General features: G+C 44.9%; 1 protein-coding gene across 4 annotated transcripts in view; it reads right to left on the reverse strand.

Moving 5' to 3' along the window:
- Positions 1-2018, reverse strand: part of LOC117259582 (RNA-binding protein Musashi homolog 2-like) — a 506563-nt gene extending 504545 nt beyond the window's left edge. For all 4 annotated transcript variants that reach the window (XM_078166887.1, XM_033630996.2, XM_033630994.2 and 1 more), the window contains exons 1-3: positions 1806-2018; positions 914-954; positions 641-722 (exon numbers count right to left, since the gene is read on the reverse strand). In XM_078166887.1, the coding sequence (XP_078023013.1) occupies positions 641-722; positions 914-954; positions 1806-1867 (185 nt within the window). In that variant the 5' untranslated portion in view covers positions 1868-2018. The remainder of the gene's footprint in view (positions 1-640; positions 723-913; positions 955-1805) is intronic.
- Positions 2019-19341: the final 17323 nt, after the last annotated feature.

Below are 19341 nucleotides of genomic sequence, written 5' to 3' on the forward strand. Positions count from 1 at the left end.
TTTACATAGTGATTTTTTTTTTATCAAAAACACTATATTCTACATCTCATTTAAAATTTGGCCAAATAAATATATAGACTGTTTGCACAAACTAACCAGCATGCATGACAAATGTGAAAAACAAGGCTTTTTTTAACTCCAGGATTTTGTCTTTAACTTCTAACATCGAAGGGTAAGTTTTACAAGTCTAATAACTTATTTATGGTGGAGGGAGAGTCATGCATTTTCCCCCAGTTACTCAGCAAGGCTCAGGGAAAAATTTCTGTAGCATCAGGGAGGCTAAAAAAATAAATGAATAAAACAAAAAGTCACACCTCAGCCATCCCCCCTCCCCTGATAAGTAAAGAACAGTCCCTACTTATATTCCAGTGCAATGCAATAATTTGGAATTACTTTTCACTTTGATTTTAACTGTAATGACCTTACTGAACACATAAAAACATTTTAAATGCGGGGAATGGCAGTAGTGAGTAGTGGGAATATTCTCCACAGCGCCATGGTCAATGTCAAACTGCATTGCCTTTTCATTCAATAGAAAATCCAGTTAAATGGCTGCATGGCATTAATATCACTCTAGAAAGCAAAACGAACTCAGTTTCCCCATTATTTTCTAACGCTGGGAATCAAACTGTTCATTTACCTGGAACGTTTCGTCGTTGGGTCTCTCATCACCATACATTCTCGGATTTCCCCGAATTTACTAAAATAATCTCTAAGGCTGTCTGTGGAAAGAAAACACAACGACAGCGAGGGTTAGTTAGGTCTTAATTTCCCGGTTAAATAAGATGAATCAATGTCGTCAGCAGTGGATGTCCCCGTGTTACACAGGGGTCGAATGGAGGACTTGAAATCAAAATAACCTTGCGCCGTGTGCACGCGCACACATACACACAGCTCGAGACGCGGTTCTTACCTGGTGAAGTTTGCCAGCTGAGGCCACCGATAAACATTTTCCTGTCAAGGAAAAAGCAACAGAAGTACATTTAGATTTCAAAACGGCCATTTTGATGTTAAGTTAAATACTTGAGTGGTTGTAGAAAGGTAAAAGCCGGGGACAAAAATAGAGGCAATGCAGCGGAGAGGCTGCCCGACAGACGTTCCCGAAGCCGGGCTAACAGCAGCCCCAATACGTTCCCCTCTCTCCGCTATGGACCAAGGGTCATGCCAACTTACATTCAAAACATCTGGCAGTTATAACCTCCTGGCATCTTGGCGGAGGTACATACTTGGTAGACGAAAACTTTGGGTTGTTGAGTGTTGCTATGAACATAGTCTTCAATTCGGCATAGATGTAATAAACCAACTAATAATGTCGTTAGATAAACTTTTAAATTCGGTTCGGCTGATAGAGAATCGTCTGCTTCCTTTATCAAAACATCTGGGTGGTAAGGAGCAGCGTGAACTAAACGCATTTTTTGTGTTATTTTAATATTAAGTGCGACTAAGCGGGGAGACATTATGCCGATTTTACCGGAGCTAGCTTTATCTCTGTATATATTATTGATCATTCTTCTTTAACCCAGGTAGTTTAGCCATGAAGTGCCAAAGCACTTAACTCCCACATTTCCAAACGAAGTTTGGCGTGTGTTCTTTCCACACGCGCACTAACAGCACATATCGGGGCCAGCCAAGCGTATATTCTGCAAAAGGGGGCAGGCCTGTTTGATAATATAACCAAACAAAGGTGTAGTTGACGGGACCCGGAAGGCAGTGGAGCCGGCAGTGCGAAATCAAGCTGCAAATTTGCAATTTTAAAAATAACTAATGATAAATTCAGTGTTTATATTGACAGGCTGTAACCTTACCCCGGGTCGTGTTGCGGATCAGTCGGGTTTCCAGACGTGGCTTGGCTTCCGTCTCCTTCCATATCTGACCCAGCTACAGGCAGTGACTAACGGATACACACAGACGGTAGGTCGGCAGATGGAGCAGAGCTACAGTGTCAGCAAACCGGGAATGCAGCGCTCCGTCACACGTGGGATCAGTTCGGTCTGTGGTCCCTCCTCCGCCGTCACCGACCAACCACACTGACGTCAGTTTTCCACAACCCGCCCACATTAACTGATTGTACTGTGCATTCTGTCAGATTTCCAATTAAATGACATGTAACATTAAGGGATGGGCCACTTGCCTCACAAAATATAATAGCTTACTAAAGGAAGCTGAGCGCAGAATCAGAAATCAGAATCAGAAAAGAATTTATTACCAAGTAGGTTTTCACTTACAACGAATTTGCTTTGGTTTTTGATGCATACATAAAACATACAATCAAAATACTAAGGCAAATAAAAATAAGGCAAAGTACTTCAACACTCAAGAACTTAAATATAGAATAGAAAAATGACAATACAAATGCAAAGATGCTTTCAAAAAGTACTATAACATAACAAATATTTACAGTATAGCAGTTACAGAATGAGAGCTGAAACAGTTTCATGCAGAGAATGCCAAAATATTAATCAAGGGACGTGTGAAGTTCACAGTGGAGCAAATACGTACAATGTGCAAAGACAATAGTCCTCCTGTACTGCCTTAATATGCGCATTCAGCACACCCAGTGCATCAATGCCCAGCACTAAAATCAACCCATGTAGTTGCCCTTTCTTCAACTCTTCTTCACTTCATGAATTTTTCCCGCAATAAAATCCTGACCAATCAAGAGCAGCTTTCTCCTGCAAGGTATTTGATCTGGTCCACTTGTAAATGCTGCCTTGTGAACACAAATAAACTCAGGCAATTATGCAACTTTGTAGCAAAAAATAGTCCCTGATTCGAACTAAAGCAAGCAAACTCTAGGTCTGAAAACACCAATGTCAGTTTGCCAATGTCAGTGGGGGTGCTGGGCGTTGCTGATGAGGCCCACTGCAGTCGGGAAGAAACTGTTTTTGTTCCGTGGGGATTTTCTACCTGCCTGGGGAGTGTAACAGAGAGCTTTTGTCCAGGGTGGGAGGGGTCAGCCACAATCTTTCCTGCCCGCCTCAGGGTTCTGGAGGTGTGCAGGTTATGGAGGTCTCCAGGTGCTGGAGAATTTAGTGGAGTGCTACGCTGACTGCATCATCCACAGACCTGTTGGCTCTGTAGGGGAACTGTATGGGGTTCAGGAGTGGGCCGGTGATAGTTTTGAGGTGGGAGAGATCAAAGCACTCACAGGACTTCATAACCACATAGGTCAGGGTGACTGGTCTGTAGTTGTTAAGTCCTGTGGTCCTTGTTTTTTTGGGGGACAGAGTTGATGGCGAAGGTTTCAAAGCAGGCTGGTATGGGGCATGTCTCCAGTGAGCTAGATTTTCCCTGTATGCATTTGTAGCATGTAAATATTGTGTTAACCACATCTAGCTGGTACTTATGCCAAATATACATAAGAGATACTTCCTGTACATACTGTGAAGATTTCTGCACTGTAAGATTACAGGTGTGCATTTTCTGATTCTTCTGTATCACACATTCAGCACTAGTCAGAAGAAATGTAAATATTACTAACACAATAAAACTGATCACACATTCTTTTAAAATGGTTGTGATGGGTGGGTTTAGGACTCAGAACCAGCAGTGATGACAGGCAGGACAGTTTATAATGAACTTTAATGCATTGATTTGATAAACACAGAATGAGCAGACAGGTGAAACAATTGGGAGAGACAGTACATTGCTTTGGACCCCTCTGAGAAACAGGTTCAGTCCAGGGCTTTCAGTGTGGCTCGCCAAAGCAGAAAGCAGGTGAGTAGCCGGCGCCTGCTAGACACACACACCAGAAAACAGTTCAGTAGTGTAAGTAGGGTGGCTCTGGCAAACAGTCAAACAACCAGCTGCGACAATGAGTGGATCCCGTGGGACACGCACAAAGCCAAAATGTGTAGCCACGTGGCGAGGTAATCCACAGCACAGGAAATCACAGGTGACAGAATAGGTAAACAACGGACAGCTGGGTGATGGTCTCTCCACACAGCCTCGGGGAACAGAAACCAGTAATGCAGAAGCAGGGTCTGTTGGTCGAGGACAGAAGGCTGAGTGGTTTACCAGGGAGCAAATGAAGCAGGAGAGTCAGAGTCAGGAGAGGTCGGCAATGAGAAAACAGTTCGGGGACAAACATTGTAAAGTCTTTGTGGATATGGCAAAAAACATGATAGGCCAGCAGGTACAGTAGGTGTGAAGAGGAGGGGTGAGTGGAAATATACTGAGTGAACTGAAAGAATAGCATGTATGGCAGGCCAGAAGTGCACACTGTGACAATGTTAAACATATTAATGTCCATTTTACTAAATTATTTAACAGATTTCTGCAAAACTTTGTAATTTGAGAAATGTGCACAGAATTCTATAAGTTAAAAAATGTAGTAGATTAATCTAATGAAAAGGTTTTTGGCGGCAGCAATCAAAACAAAAACCTTAAAGAGAAGCAATTTAGAAAATGGATCTAGATCAAATCTAGTCATAAAATAGGAAATCAGAGGTACAAGCCTGTCTCCAAAATAATTCTGTTTCAAATAATGGCCTGGCTCTCTCTGCAGTTGAAGTAAATAAAGGCCACTACCTGAGATTTTACTATAAAAGATTTTCTTAGATTTACTCCCATGGTTATGTGTACTGTGTACTGTGATGTCATAATGATTTAAGAGTGAAACCCTAATAAGTAATACAGTCATCTGCAATCTTTCTGTAGAGTGTGTTGTAATGCTGCTGCAGTGCTCTCCATATGTTTGTCTCCAGCAGTGGAAACAGCTGGGGGCAGACAGGAATGTGAAAGTGAGAGCTCAGTTAAAGCTGGCTGTTAATCTGCCTCACTCATGCTACAGTGATTGCTGTGTATTTCTTCCCCGAGTCCTTACAGAGAGGGAGAAAGAGAGAGATTGACCTTTACCCACCTGATACATCATTCTCTCTCATCATGCTCTCTCTCTTTGCATTAAAGGAACAATTCGTCCTTTCATATATCACCACTTTGTGCTGGTTTGTGTTTGTAGTTCACCTTCCAAAGTGGATTGAACATTACTACAACAAAATCTTAATATTTCTCGAAAAACACTCAATCTAGAATCCCCAGGGTGCCCAAGTCCCAGGTCATGTCCAGGTTTACTTGTCATACGTCTCACTTTGATAAAGACAAGTTTAGCTTGTGATATGAGGACAATCCATATGGCAGCAACGTGTTGACAGAGACTGTCCTTGCCAGAAAAATAATAACATAACTAAAGAAAGAAACCTTGTTAACCTAGACTAGTGACCACTAGCAGTTGAGCAAAGAATGAGTGACAAGTCTTGGTAGCAAAGGCAGAACTAGTGTTACATTGTTGTAGCACTGCAAAATGCTGATTAAAAGAAGTCAAGGTGTCTCCCTCTTTTTCTCATTTCTGTCTTCTCCTTTGGTATTTGTCCCTCCCACTGAAGATGGAGCAAGATATGCAAGGAAAGACTTAATGAATGAAACTTAAAGTCAAACAGGCTATTGTCTCATTTTCACCTGGGACATGAACCACAGTCTCCCAGGTAAAAGTCTGGTGTTTCTTTACTTGTCCACCCTGGACTCCTTCTGACATGGACTTTCTCACTTTTTATACTACCTGAGGGCTCATAACATATCCATCAATGAATTGAAGGGCATCATAAAGAATGTGGTGACAGAAACATGTGCTTGTTTTTCTTGAGAGGCCACTTTGTTTGAATAATTGTTGTTTTATTGTGGATTTTTGTATTACATATTGTATTTGTTGCATTTTAAATGTGTCCTGATTGGCTGCTACCTTGGCCAAATCTCTGTTGCAAAAGAGATTTTCAATCTCAACGGGACTTCCTGGTTAAATAAAGGTTAAATTAAAAAAAAAAAAATTAACCACCCATTGTGTTGTTGTGATCTGTGCTTCACCAAGGGGCACTATTTGTTGTGAATGACAACAGTACTATGTTTCATATGGCGGCACCATTTGTTGGGATGACAAATAGAACTATGTCTCACACAACGGCAACATTTTTGGGATCTAAGCCTCAACACGGGCCAGACGTCATAACAGATCTTATTGTTAATAATGATTAAGTGTGTTAAATAATGTGACTTCATTTATATTAAATCACCTCATGGGGCACCATTCCCAAGAAGGGAAAATGATAGCCAGTTAATGATATGAGTCTCATAAAGTTCCCTAAACTATCAATTTGGAATTTTGACTAATAATTAAATTAATACCCATAACCAAATTAATAGTAAAGCCTGAAGGTTTTTAGAGTTCTTGACATGGCAGAGGTTGACTATTCATTCACTCTTGTGCAATATTAAACAGACAGAAGGTATGATTTCAAATATATTTATTCATAAAGAAAGCAAAGCAAATGAAACACACAAATACTCAAATACTAACTAAGTATATACAAGCATGGATGTGTATGTGGGAGTGTGTGTGTGTGTGTGTGTGTGTGTGTGTGTGAGAGAGAGAGAGAGAGAGAGAGAGAGAGAGAGAGAGACGGGGGGCGGGGCGGTGGTGGTGAAACAAAAGGCTGTTTGGCCTACAGATAAAATGGCTGACAACAGAGATCGATTCAAAGGTGGCTTCAGATCGGGGAGGTCTGCCTGACTGTGTGGTCAGTCAGGACAAAGACAAAGGAAAAGAAGCGGGAACTTTGTGTTGCCTCTTTGGGTGTAGCTCTGTTGAAAGCCAATTTGTAAATTAGTGTGAATGTGCTATGTGTTGCAAAGGGCCAGGGTTAGGGCAGAGGATGTTTGGATGCATGCAAGACTCTGCCTGTGAAAAGCATTAGCAAACTAACATCCCTTAGCTTTGGCGAAGCCAGCTAACCAATAACCTAACTGCAAAGAATCACAACAGAAACTCAATAAACAGCATTAAATCACAATTGACAAAGTTAAACAGTCTTGCTTAGCCTGTACAGCTGTGCTGATAATATGCCCAGTTGTTACATTACCAATCCTTGAATGGATGGAGGGAAGAGTTGCTTTGTGGCATGTTGCTTTTTTTAGCCGTCAGAGGAAGGCTGGAAAGAGCTGTGGTTCCAGAAGCAGTGTTTGCTGTGTCCTTGTTCGAAGGTGCAGATCCAAGGAAGCCTGTCACTCGGGGTCCTTGCAGAGTTAGACACTGGGGTGCTAACTCAACTTGGTTCTCCTTGTTGCTGGAAAGTTAGTTGCAGACCTTATGTTTGGCACACTAACTTCTCTGGTCTTCAGGTTTTGCTTCTGCTGTGAGGCAAGAGTCTGTGAGCAAGTGCCCGCCTTCAATGGTTCAGGGGCAAGGGCAAGGGTCTGAGCCGGTTGACAGCTCAAGAGGAAGAGGCACAGAGTCTGAGAGAACAGAACTTTGCCTATAGTTTGCCTGGTGACATCACAGAGTCACACATCACTGTGGAAAGTACTGTACAATCAAGTTTCACGACTGGCCTCTCACTTGGGTGTGACCATGAGGCATCCTGTGGAGATGGCTGTCTTTGTTTGAAGAACGAAGAGCATGCAGAGAAGAAAAGCACTCAGATGTCCAGTTTAAATTTTAACAAATGAGAAATCATCTGTGGTCCAGTGAATCCCAACAGTGTTTAACCACGGAATTTGTGTGTCCACTGTGACAAAGCATTGTAATTGACTTTCCATTCCCAATGTTTTCATAGTGCTGGCACATTAACGGAAATGGACTTGAATTTGTATAGCACCTTTCTAGTCTTTCCGCCACTCAAAGCGCTTTTTACACTACATGTCACATTCACCCATCCATGCACACATTCACACACTGGTGACCCAGGCTTACATATAAAGTAACTATTCACACGCATTCACACACCAATGGAACAGCCAATGGGCGCACGTTGGGGTTCAGTATCTTGCCCAAGGATACTTTGACGTGCAGACTGGAGGAGCTGGGCATCAAACCGCTGATCTTCCTGCTCTACCTCTGTGCCACAGCCGCACCACCACCCCTCTTAACTTCAACACAATGCGTGCCACCACTATGAAATGCCTTGTTAAGAGGTCATAGTTGTTTTTTCCAAGTATTTTTGTCAGACCAGGATACTTCCAGCATAAAGCAAGCATATAGACCTACACCCCATCCACACCTAGGCTGGTCAGGGAAGTTGGGGGGGCAAGGAAATGGGAATGGCCGGCCTCCTGGTGGGCAGTGCAAGCCTCTGTGCACCCTTCAGGATATGAGAGATGAGGCTGCAGTCACTGTTGGTAGCTGCCACCATGCCTCTTAGGGTTGATGGTGATTTTCCCACCTAAAGCAGCCCCTGCAGGTACCGGAGCACCTCTGGGGCTGCCCAAGTCAGTGCATCGATACGGTGCCGAGCACTCTGCATGGTCCGAACCACTGACTGCGCAAGTCCCAAGAACAGGGAGAAGAACAGTGGACAATTGGCATTGTCCCTGGTTGTGAACAGGTCGGCCACTGCTCTGCTGAAGCGGTGCCAGATCTCCCCGCCCACCTCCAGGTGCAGCCTCCAGTCCCTTGGACTTGGGCCTCCCCTGGAGAGTAGGTCTGCCCCCTGGTCCACCAATCCGGGCACGTGCATGGCCCTGAGGGACAGGAACTGTGTCCAGGTCCACAGCCTGTGTGCTATTCTGCAGAGGCTTGGGGAGCCCAGGCCCCCTTGCCTGTTGACATATGTTGCTGCCAATGTGCTGTTGGTTCTTACTAGCACATGACGTCCTTGCAGACTCGGGAGAAAACTCTGAATGGCCAGGTGAATGTCTCTCAGTTCTAGAGCACTGATATGCTGGCCTTTCCAGCAGGTGCTCCAGATCCCACTGGTGGCCCTGATCTCATGGAGTGCGCCCCACCCCTTCAGGGATGCATGCGTAAAGAGCACCTGGCGATACAGTACGGGACCAAGCATACTCCCCATAAAGATGTTGGCTGGGTCCTGCCACCACCTGAGGTCCACACAAAGCTGCACAGTAACGAGCACCACTGCCTGCAGCTGTGTCTGTGGACAGAGCCCCAGGCTGAAGAGATGCCTCTGGACTGGACGCATGTTTAGAAGAGCCAATGGCACCACTTGCACTGAGGCTTCCATTAGATCCAAGAGGTGGAGACACAGCCTTTTTCTCGTTGATGTGCAGCCCCAGACTCTGAATGTGATCCAACAGCACAGACATATGATGGCGGCACAGCTCCTCTGTCTGTGCACAAATTAGCCAGTCATCTAAACAGTTCAGTATCCTGAGACTCTGCTGCTGCCGCATCCATGGTGAAGGTGCAGGGTGCCAGTGACATGCCGAAGGGGAGGACACAGAATTCAAAGGTTTTTCCCTCAAAGACCTGAGAAACCTCCTGTGCTCCTCCCAGATTGTGATATGAAAATAGGTGTCCTTGAGGTAGACGGTTGCAAATCAGTCATCTGCATGGACAGCCTGCTTGACCATGGACACGGTCAACATTTTGCATTTCAGGGGCCTGAGGAACTTGTTCAGCCCCCTGAGGTCCAAGACAGGCCTGAGTGTCCCGTACCACTCCAGAACAAGAAAAGAGTGGTAATAAAACCCTGCCTGCTGATCTTCTTTCTTCTCTTCCCTGATAGCTGACTTTGCCATAAGAGTGAAGATTTCTGAGCATAGGAGTTCCCTGTGCTGGTGGTCTGTAATAATGGAAAATGCAGCTGCTGCCAGCCCTGACCTCACTTCAAGGTGCCTGACACCTCTTGACACGCCTCCTGGCCCTGCTGAATCATCATGGATGCATCAGGCCTAAACAAGGCAGATGGCTCAACAGGCAGTTTGAGCAGACACGCCATATCCTCAGGCTGCAGAATGGACTGTGACAGACAGAGATGGCACCTTACCACCCAAAAAACTTGCCGTAACACTGCCAGCTGCTTCACCCTGCTCTCTCATGAGCTTTGGAAAAAGTGAGGAGACATGTTGTAGTTCGGCTGTTAGATCCGTACTGCACCCCTCCTCTAGCTGGCCAACCGGCTCTGGTACAGGGACAGTATGGCAACTGTATTTGCTAGCAAGTCTTGCCGTTTCTACTCGGGCAGTTAGCCTTGTCCAGGTGGGACTCTGACCAAGCCACCAAGGCAGCCAAAACCTGATCCATGGGGGGGCTATGGCCAACAGCGTACAACGACAGAGTCCCGACCAGCGTGCCCCTGCCATCGGTGTTGTAAACCAACTGCTGACCACCTCCTCAAAATCAGAAAGGAGAGGCACAAGGAACCTTGTGGGTCGCCCCCCTGTTTCATCCTCGAAACAGGAAGGGGCCGGACCCTGACCAGCTGGCAGGTCAAGCCCCAGAGCCAAAGCAGCCCAGTCAATAATTTCTTGAAGGAGAGGTGACTGCTGGACATGCTCTTTTACAGGCACCTGCTGCCCCTCTGAGGCCAACTTATCATTCTCTGAGGGCCATATGCCAAGAATGTCTATCTCCTCCTTCGACCTAGGGGAGGAGGGGCTCTTATCTGACCTAGCAGAGGGCCCAGGAGCAGGAGGTTCCTATGTGACACAGTCCGCTCATCCCCTACTGAAACTGTAATAATAGAGGCGGTGGAGGACCTTGATAGGCCCCCGTCCCCCACTACCGAACCTGCCAACTTGGGGAGCTTAGCTGGCTACAGGCCCTCAGAAGGGGCTGGTGGACGTCTGCCAAATGAATAGCAACAGGCTTCCCTTTGCCCAGCAGACATGCAGAAGCAGTTCATGCATAAAGCTGGATTATCATGAGCAGTCACTGCATGCTCAATTCCCAAACATAACACACAGTAGTCTGGCATATAAACATTACAGCCCACACAAGAAGCCAGGTTGCCATCATCTCTCTCTTGGAGAGTAAGTACATGCTTTAGCTATAGCAATAGTGCTGCTAACTGTCTTTAATTAGTTTCCCTGAACCAACATGTAACAGGGTAGACTTGTATCATTTGGTTACAGTGATTTATTTATTTATGATTTGAGCACCCAGTGAGTGTGTGAGAGTGCGGTGGTTAGTGGGTGTGGTTTCCATGTCTGGTGAATTGCTGTGGTGATGGGCTGATGGCATGCAGGTGTGATGGGTGTTACCTCCTAATTTGCTGAGTACTTATCAGACACACACACACACAGACAGTTTGATCATTTTGGCTGTGAATCTCCTCTGCAGGTATAGGTTTTTTCCTTTTCTCTGGAAACTACTTTTATTGAATACTGTTTGTCTGTTGGTGTGGGGTGTGTTGAATGTTGTGTTGTATGTTGAGCCATGTTTGCTGTTTTTTAGTTTTGTTCATTTTGGCTATGAATCTGCTCTGCAGTTCTGGGTGTGCTGAGAGGGCTGCTGGGTCTACCACACAGCTGGGTCAAGGTGGAGAGCTGCCTAGTCAAGCAGAACTACTAGGAGCGTCGTGCAACGCCGGACCTGACCAGCCACATAGCAGAGCCCTGCACGGGTCCAGTTTTCAAGATCCGCCCCGACCCGACCCAGCGACATACAAACCCGCACCCGAACCGCAAACCCACGCATCAGGCCAATTAGTACCGCAACCCGGTCCGACCCGCTGAAACACGACCCGCAGCCTGACCCGTAACCCGGATTTGGAGTAATCATTTTGGGTCACATTGGCTGAATATTGAACAGCATATCGCCACAGTTAAGGTGCCAGTAAGTAAACAACAACCTGAATGAAGCAGTTCTCACAATAAAAACCTGACTTCAGCTCCGTCATCAACCCTCTGTGTTCTTCTCCCATACGAGTGTAAAAGAACTTGTTTGTTACGTTTAATGCTTTTAAACTTTTAATCTATGTAAAGGAACTTTACATGTGTAATAATAGACTTACTCTCTGTCCAGAGTGACGTTCAGCAGTTACGAGCCGTCACGTGTTTTTAGAATCCATCGAGGAGAGAAGTAATCCATCAGGGAAACACTTTAGAAACATTATAAAGTGATAGTTGTACGTTTTATCCACTTATTTCTCAAATACCTAAATAATTATTTACTGTTTTGGAAGCGGTGCTTGTTAGACGGTGGCAGCCATGTTGATTCTGTCGTCCAATCACAAATTGTGTTATTAGATGGTGAAACGTGTGTAAACAGCTGAACCAATGACCGTTGCGAAATAGCGGAGGCGATCCTCAGAGAGTAAATAATGACCAAGATAGTTATCTGTAGTTTACTGAACTAATGACTGATGTGTTTACCCGCGGGTACCCGACCCAGTGCAGGACTCTGCCACATAGCAGTGACCAGATAGAGCTACACCAACCTTGTTGTAAGAATATCAGCTTCACCATACACAAGGACAGCACACCCAGCCACAGACATTTATCCCCCCTCTCAACTGAACTGGCTTCCAGCCCCATTTTATCTATTTTCTCCTAATTTGGGCCCCCATTTTAGCTCTTTTTTAATCTATTGAATTGTTAATAAAATAATTACTTGCAAATTTCAGCTTGTTGTGTTTTGCCCATTTCTTCCACTGGTTGGTCGAGCCGAACTGGGGTGTTTTACAAACAGATGTTAGTGTGGCCACAGTATGGATTATTTTCTGTGACACCTGACAGCGGGACACTTCTACTGGAGGGAGATTCTGTGTTTTAATGAGGAAATGGGAAGCCTCTTCAGGTGCGCACCGGAAAACCAGCTACACCTCCCAGTGGCTAACTGTGGAGGTAGACCTCTTGCCACCCCTTGACTCTGTCGGGTTCGAGCAGGCAATTAAGCCCCCGAGGAACGTCGTCAGCTGCCCCCGGACTCTGTCAGGTTCAAGCAGGCAACTAAACCTCAGACGAACGTCGCGAGTTACCCTTCGACCCGGTCAGGTTCGAGCCTGCAATGACCTCCAAATGGGATGCAGCACGCTGCCCCCTGTCTAAGTCAGGCTCGAGCGAGCTGCTATGCCTCCACCGTGCGTAGACAGACAGCTGCAATACATGGATATGGCACCCTTCTCAACTGTTTCACTCCTTACTCCCAAAACCAGAAACGGCTTTTAGCTATCCTCAAGAGGGACCCGCAAAGGCCAGCTCTCCAACCTAAACAAAGGTAAGTGGACAAAACACTAAACTCCTCTCTCTTTTCTCTCTGCTCTCACGTTGATTCTGACAGATGGAAATCAGTGAATCGGTGGGTGCACGTGCAAGGTGGGGCTTTTATAGCCTGGCGCATGCCGGCCAAGTAAAGTGGTGTGTGTAAAGATTATTCATTTTTTCAATTACCCAAGATGGGGATAATTCTCATATAAGTTATGATATAACTACTGGGTGGGGAGATAATCTCGGTTCGATAGAGAACTGCGCTGACAATTTCACCGCATTCATGTCTGGTGATAGAGCTCAGTATAGCAATACTAGAGTCGATCTGAGGAGAGGCAAAGATGTCAAGGAGGCTGATAAGAGAAAAATCAAGAACCATCTCCAAGACAATGACCCATGGGGGGCATAGCAGGAAATATAGCACATCATTAACTACAACCAAGTCAACATTTGTGTGTGGGGCCCGTGTGGGAAGAAAATGGGCTGAAAAATGGGCCCTATATTAGATTGTCCACATGTTCCATATTGGTCCCATACCACTTGCCCACATGAGTGGGTTTGCCTAAGTGGATCCCACATGGGTCACGTCGGGGCTACCTGAGTACAAAGTAGGTAGTGTTGGGACCTCAGCCACATGTTTTAGACAATAGAGAGGCCTTGACAAAACCAGCCAGTCTAAGAACAAAGGAAACGCGCCAAGTTTCCATCAGTCCAGTAGCTATAAAAGTGTAAATCACTTCTGAAATTCAAACTCTTGCTCCCTATCGGTCTTTGTCAGGTGACGTAACGCTTGCGACAACCGCAGTGTATTGTGGGTCAAATTGCCGTTTTGGAGGGTCACTCGTTGTAAACAACTCAACAGTGAACATCGTCTTTGCGTGTGGCATTATCTTTGATAAAATGGGACACTCGTGTTGTGTGAAAGGCTGTCATACTAAGTCACATGAAAGAAATGGCAGAAAAGTTGACCACAACGTGAGATTTTTTTGGTTTCCCACTTGGAAAAGAGGTTATGGACAGCAGGTTGAGGAAATAACAAAGAGGTGTTGGATGGCCTGGGTTGCAGCGGTGAGACAGAAGGGCATCACTTTCAACACCATATCTCCCTTCATGCATGTTTGCTCTCAGCATTTTCAAAGAGGCAAGTAAGTTTTTTTTAATAAGTAATGTTACTGAATATGCTGGTTTTTGCTTTCTAAAGTCGCTATTTTCACATTGGCTAACCTTAGCTAGCTAGCTAGCATCACTTGTAAACTACAGGCAAAGAGGGAGGGCAGTCTGGATTAATCTGTTCGTGTTAAATCATTTCCTATATTTTGCTTAATTTGTAAGGCTGTCTACATTATTACAGTTTCTGATTTACAGGCCGATGACAGGCTGACAGGTTTATTTCTGTGGTTAGAAAAGCTGATGTCTGTTAAACCATATGATTAATAACTGCTTGATGCTTGAGTAATTATGTTGTATCAAAAAGGGGTAGGATTATTAGATCATTTTCACTTTTTTCTAGCTCCTGTGATGTAAATGAGGTCATTTTTTCACAATAATATAATACACATGAATCTTTTATGCCCACAATTAAAATAAGTAAAGCAAATCAGACAAAACAAGCAAACTAACCGTAACCACCAACCATAACTTCACTTGATTACAGCCAAGTTAGCTTACCTTTGCAGTGACGAGTGTGTTGTCGCAGTCCTGCAGTCGAAATGTGAACAGTTGCTGCACCCAGCCATTTGTGAAATGTCCGTGAGCTTTGAGAGATTTATAGTTTCTGAACTGTTCATATGTGTAAGCGCTGATACCGTAAACGAGGTAGTTTGTTATATCCAGCGATGAAGTTGGAGGCAGTAATGTGGCGTCAGAGCTCCAGTCTTTGGCTGTGAGGTCGTACGGATCTATGTTATTGATTGTCAACAATTTAGCCAAATACCGGTCCCTGGCCACCTTGATAAGTTTGTCCCTGTACGGTATCCTCTCATCCTTCTTATTCTTCTCCAGCTCGGCGACTGGGTAACAGTTTAAAAACTCACTAATAACAAACTGCTACAGTTACTAACTCTGACTTCCCCGGACAGCTACTCCTGTTCTGTGTTTACATCCGCGGTACAACCAAAATGGCACCTGGGGGCGTGTCTGCCAGTTATGACATGTGACTGACAAAGACCGATTGGGCGACAGCAGCCAGGTTCAGGTGGAGTCAGAAGAAACCCCCTATGACGTCACTGAGACTTTAATTGCCGCTGAGCGCTGACGCCCCTCGCAATCCCTGAGTGACGAGTTGCTGGAAGGAAGCCAAAGCTTTCTGTGCGCAAGTTACTGCTAGGGAGCACCTCAAACGTTTGAATTTAACCGACCTAGGCTGCCCTTTTGTTTCTTGACTCGCTGGACGAGGAAAGACACTTTTTCTTTTGTTTTTAACACTCCATGGAGCACCAGAGAAACGCTGCACAACCCCACCATTCCTCAGCATCTGCAGACTTTAGAGAAACCCACTTTTTCTCCCCAGGAAGACGGAGTCACCGAGGCCCCGTTTCTTCAACCGAGTCAACTCAGCTGATCCCTCTACTGCCACACCGAGGACAGCATCTTTCATTCCGCTGTAGGACGCTACAGCGGCCCCGCGCACTCATCCCACAGCAACAGACGGGACACACGTTGTCGTGCCGTGCGACTCAAGTAAGAGAGCTTCAGTCTGGGCAGAGACTTTATATATAGTGTGTGACTTAAGAGTGACTTTTAACTGTGATTTTGTGAACTTTGAGGACCGCCGTGTCCCTTTCTTTGATAATCTAATCATTGATTGCTGCTTGTTGTTGTGCTCGCCAGAGCAAACTGATTGTGCCGTTAGTTGTGCCGGCCGCATGCTCGCAATATGCCGCATTCCTATCTGTAACAAGGACCAGTGGACGGTAGGCTGACCCAGTTAGTCTACCGGCCTCTGAGGGATAGGAAAGTGACCATTGTGTTCCTCCACAGCCACTTTTACCTTGCACTGATTACGAGCGCCTGCTCGCCTTTCTTCCCCCCCCCCCTTTCTTTTAACTAACCTACACGCACACTCACATGCACACACACACACACACACCTTATACCTGTGGTAAAATTACACATTGCCTTGTGAGCAATTCCTTAAAGGGAAATTTCGGTTTATTTCAACCTGTCTCCTATCGTCCTAAATTTGTTTCAAGTGACTAGTGACATAGAAATAATAGTTAGCATGTTAGCCGTTAGCCTAGATACAGCCGTAGCGTCAGACCTGTTAAAACGTAAGTGAACGGGCATCCTTTCAAGTGCAAAGTTAGTCCACTAAACAAGCTCCACAAAGACCGCCTCATATCATTAGGATAAACGTCAGAGAACATATAGAAAACAACATGTAAACGTGTTGTCTTACCTTACTGGTTCCCCCCGGGGATTAATAAAGTATTCTGAATCTGAATCTGAATCTGATGTGGTGCCATGTTTGTTGTTTACCATTTAAAATAAAACCCAATAAGAGACGGGTTGAAATAAACCGAAATTTCCCTTTAAGGACAGTTCGCCATTACCACACTCTACACATCTACACGTGTTGGCACAGCTATTCTGTTAGAGCATACAGTGTGTTTGATCCCACTGGACGCCATCTTGTGCGTACTTTAAAGGTGCACATGTGGCCAGGTGTTATATGACCCATTGTCTCACTCTAGTATCCTGCCTCATTACTTCTTCCCTCAAATTTCCCGCCTTACTCTTATCAGTACCTGGCGTGACGTGACGTGTCCCCCAGGAGGCCATGGCCGCCATTTTCTTTCTCTATTTCTCTCTCCCTTCACATACACACACCCACACACACACATATACACACACGCAAGCATGCAGAGACCCACTTGCAAGCTTCGATTTGTTGCTTCTAGTTAGTCAATTTAGTGTAGTATGTTTATTAAGTGAACAGCTTGTGATTGTTTAATCATACTTAATAATAATAGATAATTATTATATAATAAATAATAAACTTTGTGACTTGGCAGTCCTCTGTGGTGATTTGTGCATTGTTTTTGTATCAATAGCTGGTTGTGATGGTCAGTGCTCGGGTTCACGCCTTCTAATTATTAGATTGTTAATATTCACCTATATTAGCAAACTGAGACGAGGATTTTTCCCTTTTTTGTCTAAAACCAGTTGGTCATTGATCCCTGTATCCAGGGTGGTGCCCCGGCATTATTAATACACATTAATAATTTAATTTTTTAACTAATTACCATTGGTAATTAATAATCAGCAACCAACTTGCCTTTAGCAAATCCCTACAGTAGGGGTCTAAAATGGGAATCTTCTCTGGGGCACACTTGGTTAAACCCACCCATATGGGCAAATGTCATGGGGCCAATATGGAATCTGTGGACAGTCCCTTATAGGCCCATTTTTCAGCTCATTTACTACCCACATGGGCCTCACTTAGAAATGTTGACTCACTGGGAAGGGCTGCAATCCCTTGACTGTCAGCGCTAGCGCCTTGCTGGCAGAGGAACTGAACTGTTTCTTTACCTGCTTTAAGGTAAAGGGTCCAACTTAGCTACACTGCCTCCACCAGCCTTCATTACCCAAATACTCACTCTATAGGAGCACAAAGTGAGACATGTAGGTCTCAGGTTAATCAACTCTGGGTTCTCACAGAGTACCCAGGAAAGACCAGCTCTCTGGGGTCTTCAATGAGATAATTAATCTTTCCGTAACATAAGCCATCATCACAAGCTACTTAAAGTCAGTTATCATCATCGATATCCCCAAAAAGCCAGTCATCAACAATTTTAACACCAAGTGCGCTCACTTCAGTAGTTATGAAGTGTTTTGAGAGACTGGTTGAAAGCACATCAAAGCCAGCTTCCCTTTAGTCTCGCCACCAGACAATCAGAGATCTCCACCTTCTGTGTCTGGGGACACTCCTTTCTAAAGTGTGTTTAACACACCGGCGAAAACGGCCGGCAACAAAGCAACGCCTCTTGTATTTTTGAAAAGGACACGTCTTCTCGGAAATGTGCGCTCCTCCTTTTCTGGTCCGCAAGGAAACAAACACACAGAGAGCTTGAAAATGGATGCCGAGAGATTTAACTCCGCTTTATCAAACGTGTGCTCATCCGTGAAGAAAATATTTTTTCCAGCGGATGTCTTAGTTACAACATTATTGAGCTAACTGGAGTACTTTCATGTCGTATCAGAAAACGGGAGGCTTTTAACAGATGACGTCCTGATGTTAGCTTTGCTGCTAGTGTTAGCTGTCCCTGTCAGCTGCAGCCACTGATGCTTTCTAGACATTGTGATTTCCCAAAACTGAATAAATACCACACATAGCAACACAAAACTGCTTTGCTAGCTCAATCATGTTGTAACTAAGATATCCGCTGGAAAAAATATTTTTTTCACGGACTGTTTAATGAGTTATTACCTATTACAGACACCGCTAACAGCTAACAGGGCTAACAGCTAACGGTTAGCCCAGCTAAACGTGCACACAGAAATAGTAATGTTTGTTCAATCATTGTGTTTATAGACTTTACAAACATCGGATTAGTCCAAACAGTGATACAGTGATGTGAAAAATGTGATATATAGGCTATATATATAGCTACAAGCTTTGCTGGTTTTCTACCCGGAAGTATTTGTAAACAACAAGGCGATTCCCTCTATAGTCCAGCCGGACGGATGAGTCATGGCATTGTAAAAGATTATGTTTGTTTCTTTTAGTTGGCGAGAATGTGTCGCCGCAAACGCGACAAACATCCACTAACTTTGACGGCGTTTCTGCGAGCACAGCTGAGCCATTTTGTACCGCTACACGTGTTTCTAGTGGAACTATGTTTACAAGCACAAGAGTTCAGCGAGCCACCGAAGGACCGCCCTACAGATTTACTATTGGTTCTGCAACGTAGGGAGTTTTTTTAAACTCTGAAATTGTATCCGCCCATCTAAACACAAAATCAGGGAGAAAGTCATCAGTCTTTAGTTAAGCAAAGCGTCTAAAGACTGACTTGTGAGTCTAGCTTCCCTTCCACCTTCAACCCGCATCAGTTTTCTTACAGAGCAAACGGGTCCACAGAAGATGTCATCTCCATAGCTCTTGTTATGACCCTGGGTCATTTATGTGTGATTCTGTTGTTCTGTTGTTCCTCCCTGCCTGAGGGTGGTGCTGCCACCCTTAGTGTGTTTCTCTCTCTCCAGGTGCTGGCCGCTGATTGGTGGTTGGAGATTGGTGGAGCTGGTATAAAATGGCCACTGCTTGAGCTGTTCTTCCTCTTCTCTTGGCCCTGCTCCCAACTGCACCATGCTTTGTTGTAATGTGTTAAATCTGAGTCAGTCGTGATATTATTCCAGCAGTCCGGGTGGGCCTTTTTGTTTAATCCTTTTTCTCCTGTTAATTTATAG

Source organism: Epinephelus lanceolatus, chromosome 4 (assembly GCF_041903045.1).
Source record: "Epinephelus lanceolatus isolate andai-2023 chromosome 4, ASM4190304v1, whole genome shotgun sequence".
Classification (NCBI taxonomy): Eukaryota; Metazoa; Chordata; class Actinopteri; order Perciformes; family Serranidae; genus Epinephelus; species Epinephelus lanceolatus.